General features: G+C 39.4%; 3 protein-coding genes across 6 annotated transcripts in view; all 3 read right to left on the bottom strand.

The window, feature by feature from the left end:
• Nucleotides 1-219: 219 nt before the first annotated feature.
• pmt (phosphoethanolamine methyltransferase) lies at nucleotides 220-5,102 on the bottom strand. Its single transcript, XM_077733620.1, has 12 exons — nucleotides 4,917-5,102; nucleotides 4,388-4,559; nucleotides 4,118-4,273; nucleotides 3,913-4,049; nucleotides 3,691-3,836; nucleotides 3,423-3,611; nucleotides 2,902-2,991; nucleotides 2,716-2,805; nucleotides 2,512-2,634; nucleotides 1,976-2,107; nucleotides 864-980; nucleotides 220-772 (listed from the first exon to the last, which is right to left on the bottom strand). Exons 1-12 carry the CDS (start codon nucleotides 4,999-5,001, stop codon nucleotides 662-664), a joined length of 1,548 nt encoding a protein of 515 aa, XP_077589746.1. The 5' UTR covers nucleotides 5,002-5,102; the 3' UTR covers nucleotides 220-661.
• A 1,583-nt stretch (nucleotides 5,103-6,685) lies between these two features.
• Nucleotides 6,686-14,440, bottom strand: part of mid2 (midline 2) — a 77,398-nt gene continuing 69,643 nt past the window's right edge. For 2 of the 4 annotated variants that reach the window (XM_077732134.1, XM_077732132.1), the window contains 2 exons: nucleotides 14,062-14,269; nucleotides 11,127-13,755 (listed from right to left, as the gene is read on the bottom strand). In XM_077732134.1, coding sequence (XP_077588260.1) covers nucleotides 13,317-13,755; nucleotides 14,062-14,269 — 647 coding nt within the window. In that variant the 3' untranslated portion in view covers nucleotides 11,127-13,316. Of the gene's footprint in view, nucleotides 6,740-6,933; nucleotides 6,981-9,334; nucleotides 9,814-11,126; nucleotides 13,756-14,061; nucleotides 14,270-14,440 lie in introns of those variants that run through there. The other 2 variants (XR_013328532.1, XM_077732135.1) reach the window with 2 other exon arrangements.
• LOC144206983 (uncharacterized) lies at nucleotides 9,823-10,984 on the bottom strand. Its single transcript, XM_077732139.1, has 2 exons — nucleotides 10,469-10,984; nucleotides 9,823-10,394 (listed from the first exon to the last, which is right to left on the bottom strand). The coding sequence occupies exons 1-2, from the start codon at nucleotides 10,886-10,888 to the stop codon at nucleotides 10,275-10,277; spliced, it is 540 nt and encodes a 179-aa protein (XP_077588265.1). The 5' UTR covers nucleotides 10,889-10,984; the 3' UTR covers nucleotides 9,823-10,274.

Below are 14,440 nucleotides of genomic sequence, written 5' to 3' on the forward strand. Positions count from 1 at the left end.
TCTGTGTGTATGTGTGTATGTGTCTGTGTGTATATGTGCAATTATTTCCAAAGTTGCGACACCCTTGAATCAGGAAGTGTGACATTGATGGCTATTGTAATTTAGTATGTTTAGAATTCAATTTAATTAACCCACATTACTGATAGAGCTAAAAAAGAGAGAAAAGTGAAAGTAAAAACCAAACAAACCTGGCAACCCTCCTCAAAGTACCACAGAGGCTCGAGGAAATAGCACTTTATTAGGAACAAGTGCTCTAAAAGTCAAATGTGTACTTATTAATATTATTATTGAATCGATCAGAGAAAAAAAGAGTGCCAATTTATCAGAAATTCAAGTGTAGTTCATCTTAGTGAAATAAATCTAGCTACAATTTGTAGTACTTTCCCAAGGCCTTTCTTCTTAACATGCTCTGTTAAAGTTAGGATATGTATCTCATCATGTCATAAATTGCAATATCATTAACAATTCATCTCCTAAAAATTGATTTAAAAAAATCAGTTTCTCAGCTGCAAAAATAACAACACTGAACACAATGCTATCATACATCAACAAATGACTGGATAGGTGTCATTGAAATACAGGAAGCGACTTTTTTTTTTTACTTCCTACAAGTCCTACCCACTTGTTTATTGAATAATTATTCAAAAATGCTGTGGTTCAATCAATCCCTCCTGGCATGAAAGAGCCCCCATCGTTGATCCCCACTCCTGGAACGTTCAAGTTTTTCCCCCCAGCCATTCACAATGGCGTCGTAGTCCTCCTCGGAGAATTCCTGTGTTGACACAAGTGCGTGAGAATGCTTGCTGGCCCCCAAAAAACTTGGAAGTATGTTTATATTGTTCATTGGTTTAGAGTTTGGTCACCTGGATAAATTCACTTTTGATGTGATCTGCTCTCTTCAGCTCTTCTTGAATGACCTGAATAAACTGCGCCGTGCGATCGTTTGCTTTAACGTGGACGAAGCCGGCGTCTTGGAGGAACTAGAAAATCCGACGAAGGATGGAGGGAACGTGATGAGTTGAGGTCACCCGCAAATGTAACGATTAGGAGGCGAGTTATGGAGAAATTGGATTATTTCCAGAGACAAAGTACTGTTTAATAACCTATGTCGAGGATGATGAAAGAGTTCAAAATATTGTTTTTCATCGTGATAAGATTACAATGATGGAAGAACATTAATGTGACGTTTCAATTGTGTTAATTACGGAGCTCAATGGATTTATTAATCCAATTATTATTATTTTTTTTTTAAAAGTACCCAGTATGATTAAAAGGTGAAATGCTTCCATTTTTTGGGGGGTTTGAACTGGAATAATTCTTGAATAATTCTAATTTGACATATTTTTGAAAATAATGACATTTTTAAAAAGTAGAACATTACAATTTGTGTCAACTTTTGGAGAATTTGTTTGGGGTGTCCAATCAGCCTGGCGTGCATGTTTTTTGGGGATGTGACAAGAAAAAAAATACATGAAATACCCAGATACAAGATTATTACAAGAATAAGAAAATAGAACAAATTTCCATTCTGTCGCCACTAACATTTCCCCTATTCGAATTAAAGAGAAAATCCCCTTTTTTTATGTAAAGAAATCCTGACAACTGTGGGTTGACAGCAGTTAAATAGCTCAATGGCTCTATCTAGTGGGAAAACAGTCACTGTGCTTCTACCACATTGGTAGCTTCTGTTTATGGATTTATGGTCGTTTTCATTTTCCATTGACATTAATACAACTGATAACATAATATGTATACTTTAACTTGTCTATCTCTTCCAGGGCAATCATTTTGGTTGTCAAAATCCAAAATATACACTTTTTTTTAACTTTTATGATTGGTGGTCTTTGCAACTCCAGTTTTAAATATAAGGAAGGCAATCTTTTTGTTAAAAATCTCCTGCTAGGGGATGTTTCAACAGTTTAATGTGTTGTAATTTTCCAATCAATAGGCTAATACGCCTGTGGCGTGCACTTACCTTTCCATACTGTGATGGAGTGTAGAGTATGTAGCCTCGCTGCTCGACATAAGCCTCAAACTGGGGGGTCCATGGCTTTTCCCCACAACAGTAGTCACTGATAAGCAGTTGTCCTCCAGGCTTTAACCATGACTAGACAACAAGAGAATATTTGAACAATTATATGTGTATTCCATTGAATAGTGGTACATGCAAAGACTTTGTAGCACAAGATTTAATTTCATTTAATCAAACAACATTTTCAGGTCAACCCCAGAGCCAAAAAAACAAGAGTTAAAAAAAAAGATATTAAATGGAAAGTTTAGTCAATGCAAAATTGCATCCAAAGGTTTAAGGAAGTTGAAATGAATGTCGGTTAATCCCCCAATTAAAACTCAAAACGTGAATAACCGGAACATTCCTGAGTAATGAATAAGAAGTCTGCAGTTGGTTGGCCACCGATTCAGGGTGTCTTAAGTCAGGTGGGGTTGGCTCCAGCACCCCCTTGTAAACCTTGTGAGCATAAATAGTCATCTAGAAAATGAATGAGCACTTACATAGAAACATTTGAAAAGAGCCAGTTTGTCTGCAATGTGAAGGATTGTATCTCGACTGTAGATAACGTCAAAAGAACCCTGTGGGAACGTCCTCTTGGTGGCATCGGCAACTTCAAATTCAACCTGTGGAAGAAAAATCGGACCTGATTTCTATGCTAATTAATTATTATGCTTTACTCCACCCATGTAACGCATTCAACGCACCGACGGCAGCCTCTCAGCTAGCGCCCTCTCCATGGCGATATCCACCATATTCTCCGAAAGATCCATCCCGAGCACTTCAACTCCGAATGTCTGGAATATAACAGGGCAAACTATAACATGTCGAGAAATAAGATTTGACTCAGATTGCGATAACAAGAGTCAAAGTGTATTTTGATTGGCTCGGACCTTTGCCATGTAAAAGTCTCCTCCACCGATACCACAGCCGACATCCAGAACCTTCTGGCCGGGTTGCAGATTGAGCAGGTCAACAAATTCCTGTTGGTGCACAGTTAATAAATCATACTAGTCCAGGGGTGGGCAAACTTTTGGGCCCGGGGGCCATATTGACTTAAAAAATTTGACAGATGGGCCGGGTCAGCACAAGATATGATACATATAAAAAAGTACATCCGTTAACAGTACATATGAAACAGAAACAAAGGACTAAAGTATTAACATACTCATCACTCTTCCTTAAAGTAAAAAGATTACAGTAAAGGGATTTTACCGTACATTATTTATTTTGCTGTTTAAATCAGATCAAACTTGTATTATTTGGATTTTTAAAAAATGAATAACTGTTTTTTAGGGCTATAGGCTTGAAAATGTGCAGTTGATTTAATAGATCTGTCCACAATAACACTTATTTGTGCATTCCGTGGGCTAAATAACACAGAATATTTTCAATAAACGTTGTCGGTTCTGACCTTGGTAGTGTTGGGCCCGCCTGTGCTGACATAACCCGCCCCGAACATTTTCTCATAACGCAGAATCCCACGCCTAGTGTACTGTTTGTTGTCCAGGAACATCTGAAAAGTCCCGAACGTCTCCTTTGAGTTTGAAGAGCGCCGAACCTTCTCTAACAACCAGCATATCTGATTAGGATTCTTCTTCATCTGCGCAAAAAAAAAAAAAAATCCCATCCTGAAAATGTATTTTCAAAAGATTCATTAAAAAAAAAAAAAAAAATACTACCTCAATGTAGGTTTTGACCCTCTTCCTGAGAACAATGTCGAACCCAAACTGCCCATTTTCGTCCTCCACTTGGACGGAGGTGGTCAAGTGGTTGTACTGGGCTTCCGTGCGGTAACAAGTCGGGTTGAAATCCCTTTTGCAGTCACCTAAAAGTAAGCATCATGATCAAAATAAGATAGCATACATGGATTGCATCCTTTAAAAAGGGTTCACGTTTAATACCCGATCGGTAGTTGCACGATTCTCTGAAGAAGAGCGATCCACCGGGCCGCAACCACCTTAACATTTCCTTTAATAGAAAAATCAGCTCCTGGTCACTGAGATACATCAGCAGCCAGTTGGAGAAGATGAAGTCCATGCTGAAGAGAAACAGGAGAATAACCATGATGATAATGTTAAAACATAAAGGTGGTGACTTTGGATGCACCTGCTTGGGGGGAATTTTAGCTTGGTGACATCCGCTTGGAGGAAGGTCACGTTTTTGTGGTGTCCATTCTCTTGCTTGTTCTTCTCCAAGAAGCTCTCCATGAAATCCACGGCGGTTACGTGGCTGGCTTGTTTCAACAGATGACTGGTGTAGCGACTGTTGGATTAAATGAAGAGTATGAGTGATGCATTTTAGGGATGAGAAGGTTTTGGGAACGCGGTCAGTTGATTTGCCGAGACTAAAAAAGTGCAAGGCACATTTGGAACTGACCCAATGCCGGCCCCCAGTTCCAGCATTCGACATCCGGCCAGACTGGGCAGCATAGACATGATCTCAGGCAGTTCATGTCGAGTCAGCTGAACGGCATGCGAGTCCAGCATCATCTCCTGCACTGTGGCTTCTCTTGAGTGCTCCTTCCAAAATTCTGTCATGGTGCTACGGACTGCAGTGTTAAAAGTTACAGTGTTAAAAATGCACTTTCTTCAAATCTTAAGACTTCAATTTTCAGTCCAATTTAAGGATATCTTCACAGATGGAATACATGTAAAATACAAAACTTTGAAAGATTGACACTAGAACTACGCGAGACAGGTGTTTACCCAAATGCCCTTCAGGTAAAATACTTCCAATTAAATTTTAGTTTAAAATTCATTTTTTTTCTCTCCAGAAGTGCTTCTAAAGCCTCTATCAGACGCAGAAAAAAATACATAATATAGAACCTACAGTCAAAAGAATGGATATGATCTTTTTTTCTTATTACATTTAAAAAAAAAAAAATACACACTATCCTCCCACATACCGTTCTCCATATTGCTCTTTTCTGGTAGTCCTCCACCAACTAGTTTATGGATCCTCACCTTGTAATTTATAGAATCAGCGCTCATGATGTGAATGAACCTGACCACTAGGATTTGTCCAATCTGGTTGAAGCATGGGCGTGAGGGTGGGATCCAATGAAGGATTGGTAAACATTTCCTATCATCGACTACCACGACATTCTAATAAAGCCGTCTAAGAGCGCTCATGGCAGGGACGATGTATAGCAATAGGATGACTTACGTGAAGACGACCCCCCCCCAAAAAAACGTCCAATCAGACAGTCTCGACTGGAAAACGACAAATGATGGCTGTTTTTCTTTTCTTTTTTTAAATTCTTTTCTGCTGACACGCTGGGATGGCACCGTGGCACAAGCTTATGACGCAACATTGCATCATTGTGGCACACGAGTTAGTTGGAAGAGAGCTATTGACGTCTGGAAAAACCCCAAAATGATGACGAAATGTATTTTCGACGTCAACTCCATTGTTAAAATGCATTTTGCGCCACACATCAACACTGTTAACCCTTGTGGGACTATACATCTTTTCAAGAAAAAATGTCATTGGCTTAATTTATGGTCAGGGGCGGAACCTTGGGGGGGAATTGGGGGCCAACAGATTGTGCCATTTTTTTTTTTTACAGTTCTTGTGCAAAGTCCATGACACACATTAGGTAGGTCAATGAGATAACTGGGAAAATAGTTCAAGTAAAACGAACATAAACAACAAAATTTCTCCTTATATAAGCTGATGTATAATCATCGCTCAAATAATTGATTGATAACATTTCAGTCCAGATCAGCGTTATAATGTTATCTTCACTATAGTCAATCATTACATTCCTGGTGGGGAAAGTTCATGTGACACATTGACATTTCTTAAGAAAATAGTCGATTTAACTTCAACTACAAATGCAAGCTATTGTAATTCTGTATTTGTTACAAAGTCACCTGAAAAATTTGTAATTACAAAGTTTATATTTGAGACACCCTGTAATTAAAAGGCTGTAAACATAATTACTAATATTAAACAAAATGAGGTCCCCGTTGTATAAATATCTTAACAATTCTTTTCCCTTCACATTGAACTTAAAATGACATACTTTATCCACTTTTTTCCATGTCTAATCAAATGGATTTAATTGATAATAATAGCAATTCTGACAATTTACCATTTTATCAACCATTTTCATTCTTTGACAAATCGGTACTACTTCCACTAGATGGCAGCAATTATTCATAAAGCCACACAATACACTACTAAAGGAGAAAATATATAAGCATTTTTACATAATTTCTTTTATCTGATACTGTATATCAAATTGCCACAAGTTAAAGCAAATTAAAGTAATGATGGATATGTTCATAAATTCACGTCATTAATTAAAAATTAACACTCGTCGCAGGGGAAAATTAAATTGAATGATTTTGTTGTCATTATATAATTGCATAATGATATTTAAAGCTTCCCCACAAAGTGCACAAATAAATAATCAATAAATATTAATAAGTAGCTACAACAAATTCCAATGCCAAAAGAAATTGGGGTGATAGAGTAAACCTTGTACTACTTGGTGTGCCACCTGCAGACAGAGTTCAGGATAAAAGCTTGCACCAATCAGATAACGATGAAAGGGCCCCGAGTCTGACTGACGGCATAAACCAGAATTCATTATTTGCGTCTCTCTATCGTGTGTTGGATCTGTTTCCCCGAGGTGACTTTACTTACCTTCCATTCACCTGGAACGTCGCTCACATCTGACGCCCTTCCGCTTCACACGCTCCACGTCTGCAATCCGAGGCCCTCATGTTCCGGAGAGGTCATGGAAAGTAGCAAAAGTGCAAAGTAAAACAGCGGCAGGCGACGAAGCCGGTAAAATATGGATGGCAAAGAAGTTTGACAAAGCAAATGACCCGGATCACACTCTGGCTTCCGCACAAATTGAATGGGGAGAAGGATGAGTGAGCAATAACCCTTACAGTTACATTAGTACTTACTCACAAGATGATGTCTTCTAGCTGGTTATTAGGAGGCAAATGTTCTCCTTTAAAAAGGGGGAAAATCAAGAAATTTAATATACATCTATACTCATTTTAATTTGATCCTAAAACAGAAAGTCGGCACTCATGATTGACTTTCCCGGGCCACACAAAATGATGCGGCGGGCCAGATTTGGCCCCCGGGCCGCAACTTTGACACCTGTCCTCTACACAATGAGGTCCCACCTGGAATCAAACTTTCGATGATGTGCTAAGCGAGTCTGCCACGGTGTGCTAAGACATTCTGACATCTGCCTGTGTCTTACTTTTGTTAAATAAGCAAATCTGCCAGAAAATATTAAAAAAAAAAATAGAGCTGTCACCAAGTTTGCTGGAAATTAAGCTGAGGAGCGCAGAGCTTTATTTAAATGCACACTAAACACGACCTTTAAAGCCATCATGCGAGCATAATTCTCCCTCCACGACAGCTCAGACACGAGTCATTGCAATTGGTTAGAGGCAAATGATGGCTCATAATAACAATAACGTGTCGATGGGTCACGTGACATCTCGTTTAGACGACGAATGTCATGGTTTATACTGCCACATCTTCATTTTTTTTCATTTTTTGAACCGCTTATCCACACCCTGAGACGTGGGTTGCTTTGACATATTGCAATTGCCATCTTCCCCATAGAAAAGCCAAAGCAGAACTGCTTAATTGAGTTTAGAATACAAAGACGTATTTTGGCTCGCTGTTATTACATTTAGCTCATTAAACTCAAGGGTGACCTTTATCTTTTGTGTTTGGAGTAGGTACACAACGGTCTCCTGACTCTACTTGGCAATAGGGGGGGGAAACCACGCAATTTGGCTTGCGTGTGGACCAGTCTGTTTTCATTATCATTTACGACACCAACAAGTAGATTTAAGCAGACACAACAGTCTAAATTTGACTTTGACATTAATTGACTTTGCTTTTATATTTTGGCCTTAACAAGTACAATTCGGGAAGTAAAACATCCTCTACAATCAATACCCCTAGTTGTGTGGAAGTTTATTTCGTTTATATTATACCTGTCAACTCATACATTTCCAATTGTGTACGCTGTATAACAACTTTGGTATGGGATTTTTTCTCAAGTAGGTTTTTTTGTAAAATTGATTTCGTTTGACCTATTCCAGATCTAATCCGGATTGTTTCTGTCACTGGTAGCAGACGAAAACGTCATGCTAATATTGTCATGCTTTAAGCATGATATGCGCATTCCCATTTTACACATCCACCTTTTCACAATATAAATATAGCACCTCAAAAAGCCGTACACTGGAGAAAATTTTTGAAATTTACGTGCGCCCTATACGAGTGTGCCGTGTTGCATATACCGTATTTTCACGACTATAAGGCGGACCCCCAATGAATAACATCTTCCATGTATAAGGCGCACTGAATTATAAGGTGCACTGTATTATAAGGCGCACTGTCTATTTTGGAGAAAATTTAACTTTTAAGTGTGCCTTATAGTCGTGAAAATACGGAAATTGCTATTGACTTCCAAGTATGAAGCACTCACCACACAGTCACCTCTAGAGCCAGCCATTGTTGATGTTTTGGATTTTTTTGTATAAAATCTTGCAGTGGGGGAGGAGCTATATGATGGAAGATGTTGTAAACTAAGATGACATCTCCATATTTAACAGTATTGTTTCAGTTCAGGTGTTTGTATTTTTTTAATATCCGACAGTGGTGGTTTTTCGTTTTCTGTTTTTTCCATATATAAGGCGCACTGGATTATTAGGCGCACTGTCTATTTTGGAGAAAGTTTAAGACTTTTAAGTTCGCCTTATAGTCGTGAAAATACGGTACACGTTTTTTTCCCCCCAAGTCGCTTAATAAAGGGAATTACAATCATTAATAAGGGGAGCAATTAGCTGAGGTTGATAGCTATGATATATGGAAAATTCCTAGTTTGAGTGGGTGTTCTTGTGTGCATTTTCCTTCCTAATTCACGGGAAAGGCCAAAGATGCCAAGGTGACTTCAAACCAAGGTCAACATGAATAGAAACATGTAGAAGAGAGGAAGCTGGACTCCGACAAAACCTAAACGCCATTTAACATCTTGAACTTTTGCTCCGTAGGGACTCAGAAAGCTCAGAATAGTTTGCACATGCATTGTGAAAACCAGGATGCGGAGATTATAGTCTGTGTGGAAATATAAAAGGTGGTGATGGATGATCATTTCTGCACTTTGACCTTAACTTAGAAAGTTATTTAGAAGTTGAACTCGAAAACATGAATTCATCGGCGGCCATTGATGGTGATACAGGTTGAATTGCGTTTTAATTGGGAAGGTTGACAGCCAAAATTAACGAACTGTACAGTCATATTTTTCTTCAGTGCTATCAAAATAAAACATTTAGTTTGAATAGCACTCATTTTTGAAACAGTCTTATTAACTTAACTTTAAAGTGAATTCGTGTTTCATTTCATGAACCAAAAAAATGGACCATCATGGCATTTTAATTTTACCCAATAATTCTCCCACCAGAGTTCTAAACATTTCTGCCAATGAAGAATGCTTTAAAGTATACATTGGGAGTGGATGACCAAAAAATGAAAAATTAAAAATTCAATTGCAGATTACTCACAAAAGCGGCTGCTTTCTCTTGACCTTTCCCATTCACCTCCTACAGGATAAACAACTTGTCCATCCACGGAAGAAATTACATGCTTGTACCTAGAAATGCAGCAAACAGGCAGAAAGAATCACAAACTGCCTTTTTTGGGTGATAACAATTGGGCGCATTGGCTATTTATAGGACATGAAAGGTAGACGCGGGGGTGCATTGATGTGAAGCAGCCTGAGGAGAACATGGTCTCCTCCCACTTGAGTCTTCCTGAAAAAAAAGATGGAGGCGGGAAGGGGGGATAAAAAAAAACACAGGAAGGAATAGAATAAACACGGTTGGTTACTGGTAAACATAATTTGACGATGGTTTCCATCATTTTGACCTCCTTTTATGTTTGGTGATATACTTTTACGGTCTGGACAAAATGGCGTTGACGCATTGCCGTTCCTAGCTTTGTAGGAACGGTTTGCTTTTTTTTTTATTATTCAAGTGTGACTGTGCACAAGTGATTTCGCAAATGTCCCTCCAAATCATCCATTGACCTCACAGGAAAAGACCAGAGGGTCTTACAGATCCATTTTTTCACTTCCTTGTCGCTACGTTGGACTTTTCTTTGATCCATTTGGTGTAGCACAGATCCGAATGTAGGCGATCCCAAGGCCACATTTGCTTGATGTCATTGGCTTAAGTCTCCAAATTCAAGTGGAGAGAAACGTTATGGTTCGTCCTTAATCATTTGTTTTGGAAATAAAACAGTTAATCAGCCTTCCAATGAAGCACTCGGTCCTGACTTTCTTCTCTTTAAGCTTGGGCAGATTTCCATCGCCTAAGGTTTTGACCACAAGCTCCTGAGAACAAAAAAGACTGGATCAATCAAGGTTTTGAAGATTGTTCAAAGTATCAATCGGCGGTGAGATCTTACCATGTACTTGAAAGCCAAGTGCTTGAAGTCCTCCACCATTTGACTCATTTCCGTGAGAAGAGCTTCTCTCTCTTTGAGCAGCTTGTATTTGTCTCGATTCCAGCGGGATTGTTTGGCTGTCATTTCAAAGGTGAGGCGATCTTTGAAAAGTCGCAACTTCTCCAGCTCCACGTTGGTTTTCAACAGCTCAGCCTTGGTCTTAAAAAAGATCTTCTCGTTGCTCTCCATACGTTTGCGGATCTCGCAGTTTTCCATTAACAATTTTCGGTAGTCCAACTCCAGGCATTTCAGGTAGGTGGCCATGTTTTGCCCCTTGTCCAGCCATTGGGATTGACCCTCTCCACTGAGTGGTATGTACGACTGCCTGAAAACCGTCTTCATATTCATCTTGTCTGCTTTTTTATTGTTTTTCCCTTCCATCTTGTCCAGCCAAAACCAGCTAAATTTGCCAGACCGGGTTTGCGGTTTCAACGACCCGAGCTCAGCATTTTTTTGGGCCCGGTGTTGCCTGTTGTGTCATATGGCTGTCATATTTGTCTATGATGACATCACTAAACACACGTCAGCCTCCGATACATAGACAAATTTCATGACGTCATCAAAGAGGGACGCCATGGTGGCAAGGTGGTCAATGAAGTCAATACAATAAAGAAAAATATTGTTATTTTTGGACTCAGACTTTTATTTGGACTTGAATTCACGTCACATTTGTTTGTAAATAGTGTATAATATACAACCGTATATATTGTAAATATATTATCCCCCCCTCCTGTGATTACTTTGTTACTTCCTGGACAGCTTTTAATTTTGTTCTTTAAAACGCCGACAGGAGATGAAAAGTGTTTCTTCTGAGTTGTAAAAAAAAAAAAAAAAAGAAAAACGGCTTTCCGTGTCACACAAAAGCAAAGGAAGGAGAATCTATTGAATTGTCTCTAAGGATTTACACTTCACTGCAGGGGGGTCGGTAGCTACTGGAAATCATTCGCAATATTTTTCATTGTATCGACCCAAAGAAAGAAAATAGCACTGCAAACTATTTTCAAATGCATCACGATGGATGTTTTCTTTCTTGCAATAGCTTTAAAAGCAAAACCTACTATGTTAAGCACCTCAGTGTAATGAGAGAAAGTACCCAACCTGCAAAAAAAGGTTACAAAATCATGCAGATCGGACACGTATAATTGTGCAGATGATTTGATTGTCAGAATCTATCACAATTCAACATGGCGCTTGTGAGTGACAAGAAGGCTGATTTTCGGAAACAACCTTACAATACCAAGTAGTACTGCATGTATTTTTGACATTGTGATTTCAATAGTCCTTTTCATGAGAATTTTGTTGGCTTTGGTGCTAAAAATAACAGTACAAATGGGATTTGACAAAAAAATCCCTGTATATATAATTTCATATCATGTTTAAAACTTATTTCTTGTATTTGAATTTCTAGGAGAAAACTACCTATACGAAGAATACAAGAATACAGTGAGTAGTAGTAGTAGTAGTAGTAGTAGTACCCACAATACTCATTCCTTATTATGTTGGAGTGTTGATTTCATTAGCCATGATAAAACAATAGAATTCATTCATTTTTCTGAACCGCTTGTCCTCACAAAGGTCGCAGGAGCCTATCCTAGCAGCCAATCGCAGGGCACGCACTGTAATTCATAATTTAGTCATAAAAAAGCTTGTTAATGCTTTAAAAATTGTAATTTGAGTTTCCTACTAAATTCCAATGCACACACTCCAGTGAAAAATCTCACAATTTGAAGGTTGCAATTGGACTTTTGAACTAAGTGATAGAATACTGTTAACAACTGCGATGTTAGAATTTGAAGGTCAAATATTGAATATATTGGCACTTTTATTTTTTCTTTTACTTTTTTTTTTAGAAAGGATGATCTCGGTAACGTTGTGCATTATTTGGATCTGACTGGGTGGCCGTAGATGGCTTTTAAGTGCTTTGTGAGCAAATGTGCAGGTGAGTCAGCATTTGATGGATGTGTAGAACTGTCGTACTCGGTATTGAAATGATCCAAAATGAGCGGATGAAGCAACATGGGCTGCTGTACAGTGTTATCATGCATTTTCACAACAGGGCAAGCCCTAACAAAATGAAAATAAGTCTTTGTGGACACCTGACAGTAAATCACAATCATGCCATGACATGACAGTTTAAAACATGTTAAAATCTGCCTCGTTCCCAATAATAATATAAATATATTTTTCGGAAGACAACAACTTTTTAAAAATCAATATTTTATGTGATATAAACCACAGCTTTTAATGCCTTTGGGAAGTAGCAATGAGGAGAGCAGTCAATTAGTTTCACTATTGATGAGAGTTGTTTTGTTAAGTAGTTTTTTGTGTAGTTGGTAGCATTCATCATAAAATTAAACTTCTGTCATAAATAACATCTTTGTATTTTCAATAGAACTCTTATTATACATGATCAATTGTCACATAGTAATGCAAAGTTGGTCAGTTCCAAGATGGTTATCGTAAAGTCATTTACAGTAGATACTAATTCTGTGATATTTGGGGGATTTTTTCTTGCTGTGTTTAGGTTATAATACAACATATTGCAATTTTTTTTTTACCTACAAATACGACGTGTACGCGAGAAAATACGGTACGCATTTTAGAAGACGATTAATTGGCCAAACTCGTCACATGATCTGTTAGAACAATGACCGGTACTCTTTCGCATCATCGGTTTGAGACAAAACTGCTAATTCTTTCAGAAAGGAATGCATATTTGTACACATTCTACATACAGTAGAAAGTAATTTCATACTACCGATTGCCTGAAAGGTCACCGAGAAGGAGAAGGACGGGCCTTACTGTTTCTTCAGTGGCAGGTCTTCATCCCGGTCAAGTAGGGCGACTCTTGTCTGCAGAGACCCATCTGATGCTGCTGCTGCTGCTGTTGCTGATGTTCCTGGTGGTCCAGAGACGTGCCCTCCACAAAATCTGGCACGGGAAGCCCCGAGAGGATCATGACCGATTTGTTCCAGATCATGAACGTGGGTACGACGGGCAGTAGGAAGGAGACTTCGAAAGTGTGGATGTGATGCGAGTTCATGGCGTCGTAGAAGGACAGGGTGTTGTTGTCATAGTCCAGCAGGACGCCCAGGCGCCTCAGCTGCAGGCTGGCCTCCACCAGCATATCCTTGCCGTCGTGGCGCACCATAAAGTTGTTGTTGCAGCGCGAGAACACCCACGACGACGAGTTTTTGCCGCTCCATTCGTTTTTAGGGGCCGATTTGTAAGCCACGCCGATGGCGTACCTGCGGGGGAGAAGGCATTTGGGAATGGATGAGCTATCTCTCCTAAAAGCCGTAATTACGTGCATCACTCGGCCGGCGTTTGCTGAAAACACACAAGGTAGACGCGGGGCCCTTTGGGTCTTTCCTGCAGGAAGTGCTATACTTCAGAGCCAATTAGTACAAAGAAAATCATTCGGGTAAGCGTACACTCAGTGTGTGGGAACCTGGATTAAACCCCCCAGAAGAAACATTTCACATCGACAAACTCCCTTGAAGGCTTATATGATGCTCTCATGATCACGTTTTGCAAAGGTGTGCGCTGCTCACCACGTGGATGCTCCCAGTAGAACTTCCCAGTAGTGACAGCCGCTGTCAATGAAGACGTTAGCGGCGGCCCCGTACGAACCGGTTCCGCCGAAGCGTTCTGGAGTGTGACTCTTCTTCAGGGAGCTCTCGTCTTTCTCCATGGTGAGGCAGTCGTTGGACAGACGGAGCTTCTTGTGGGCCGTTTTGGGATCCAACTTGAAGGGTTGACCTGCAAATAGAACGGAGGGATTCGTCACCACATAGAACAGGGATGTCAGACTCGGGTTGGTTCGCAGGCCGCTTTAAAGTCAACTTGATTTCAAGCGGGGCGGACCATTTTAGATATAATATTTAGATTTTTTTTTTAATAAATGGATTAAAACAACTGGATTAAAAACCC

The sequence above is a fragment of the Stigmatopora nigra genome, chromosome 14 (genome assembly GCF_051989575.1).
Source record: "Stigmatopora nigra isolate UIUO_SnigA chromosome 14, RoL_Snig_1.1, whole genome shotgun sequence".
In the NCBI taxonomy this organism is placed as follows: domain Eukaryota; kingdom Metazoa; phylum Chordata; class Actinopteri; order Syngnathiformes; family Syngnathidae; genus Stigmatopora; species Stigmatopora nigra.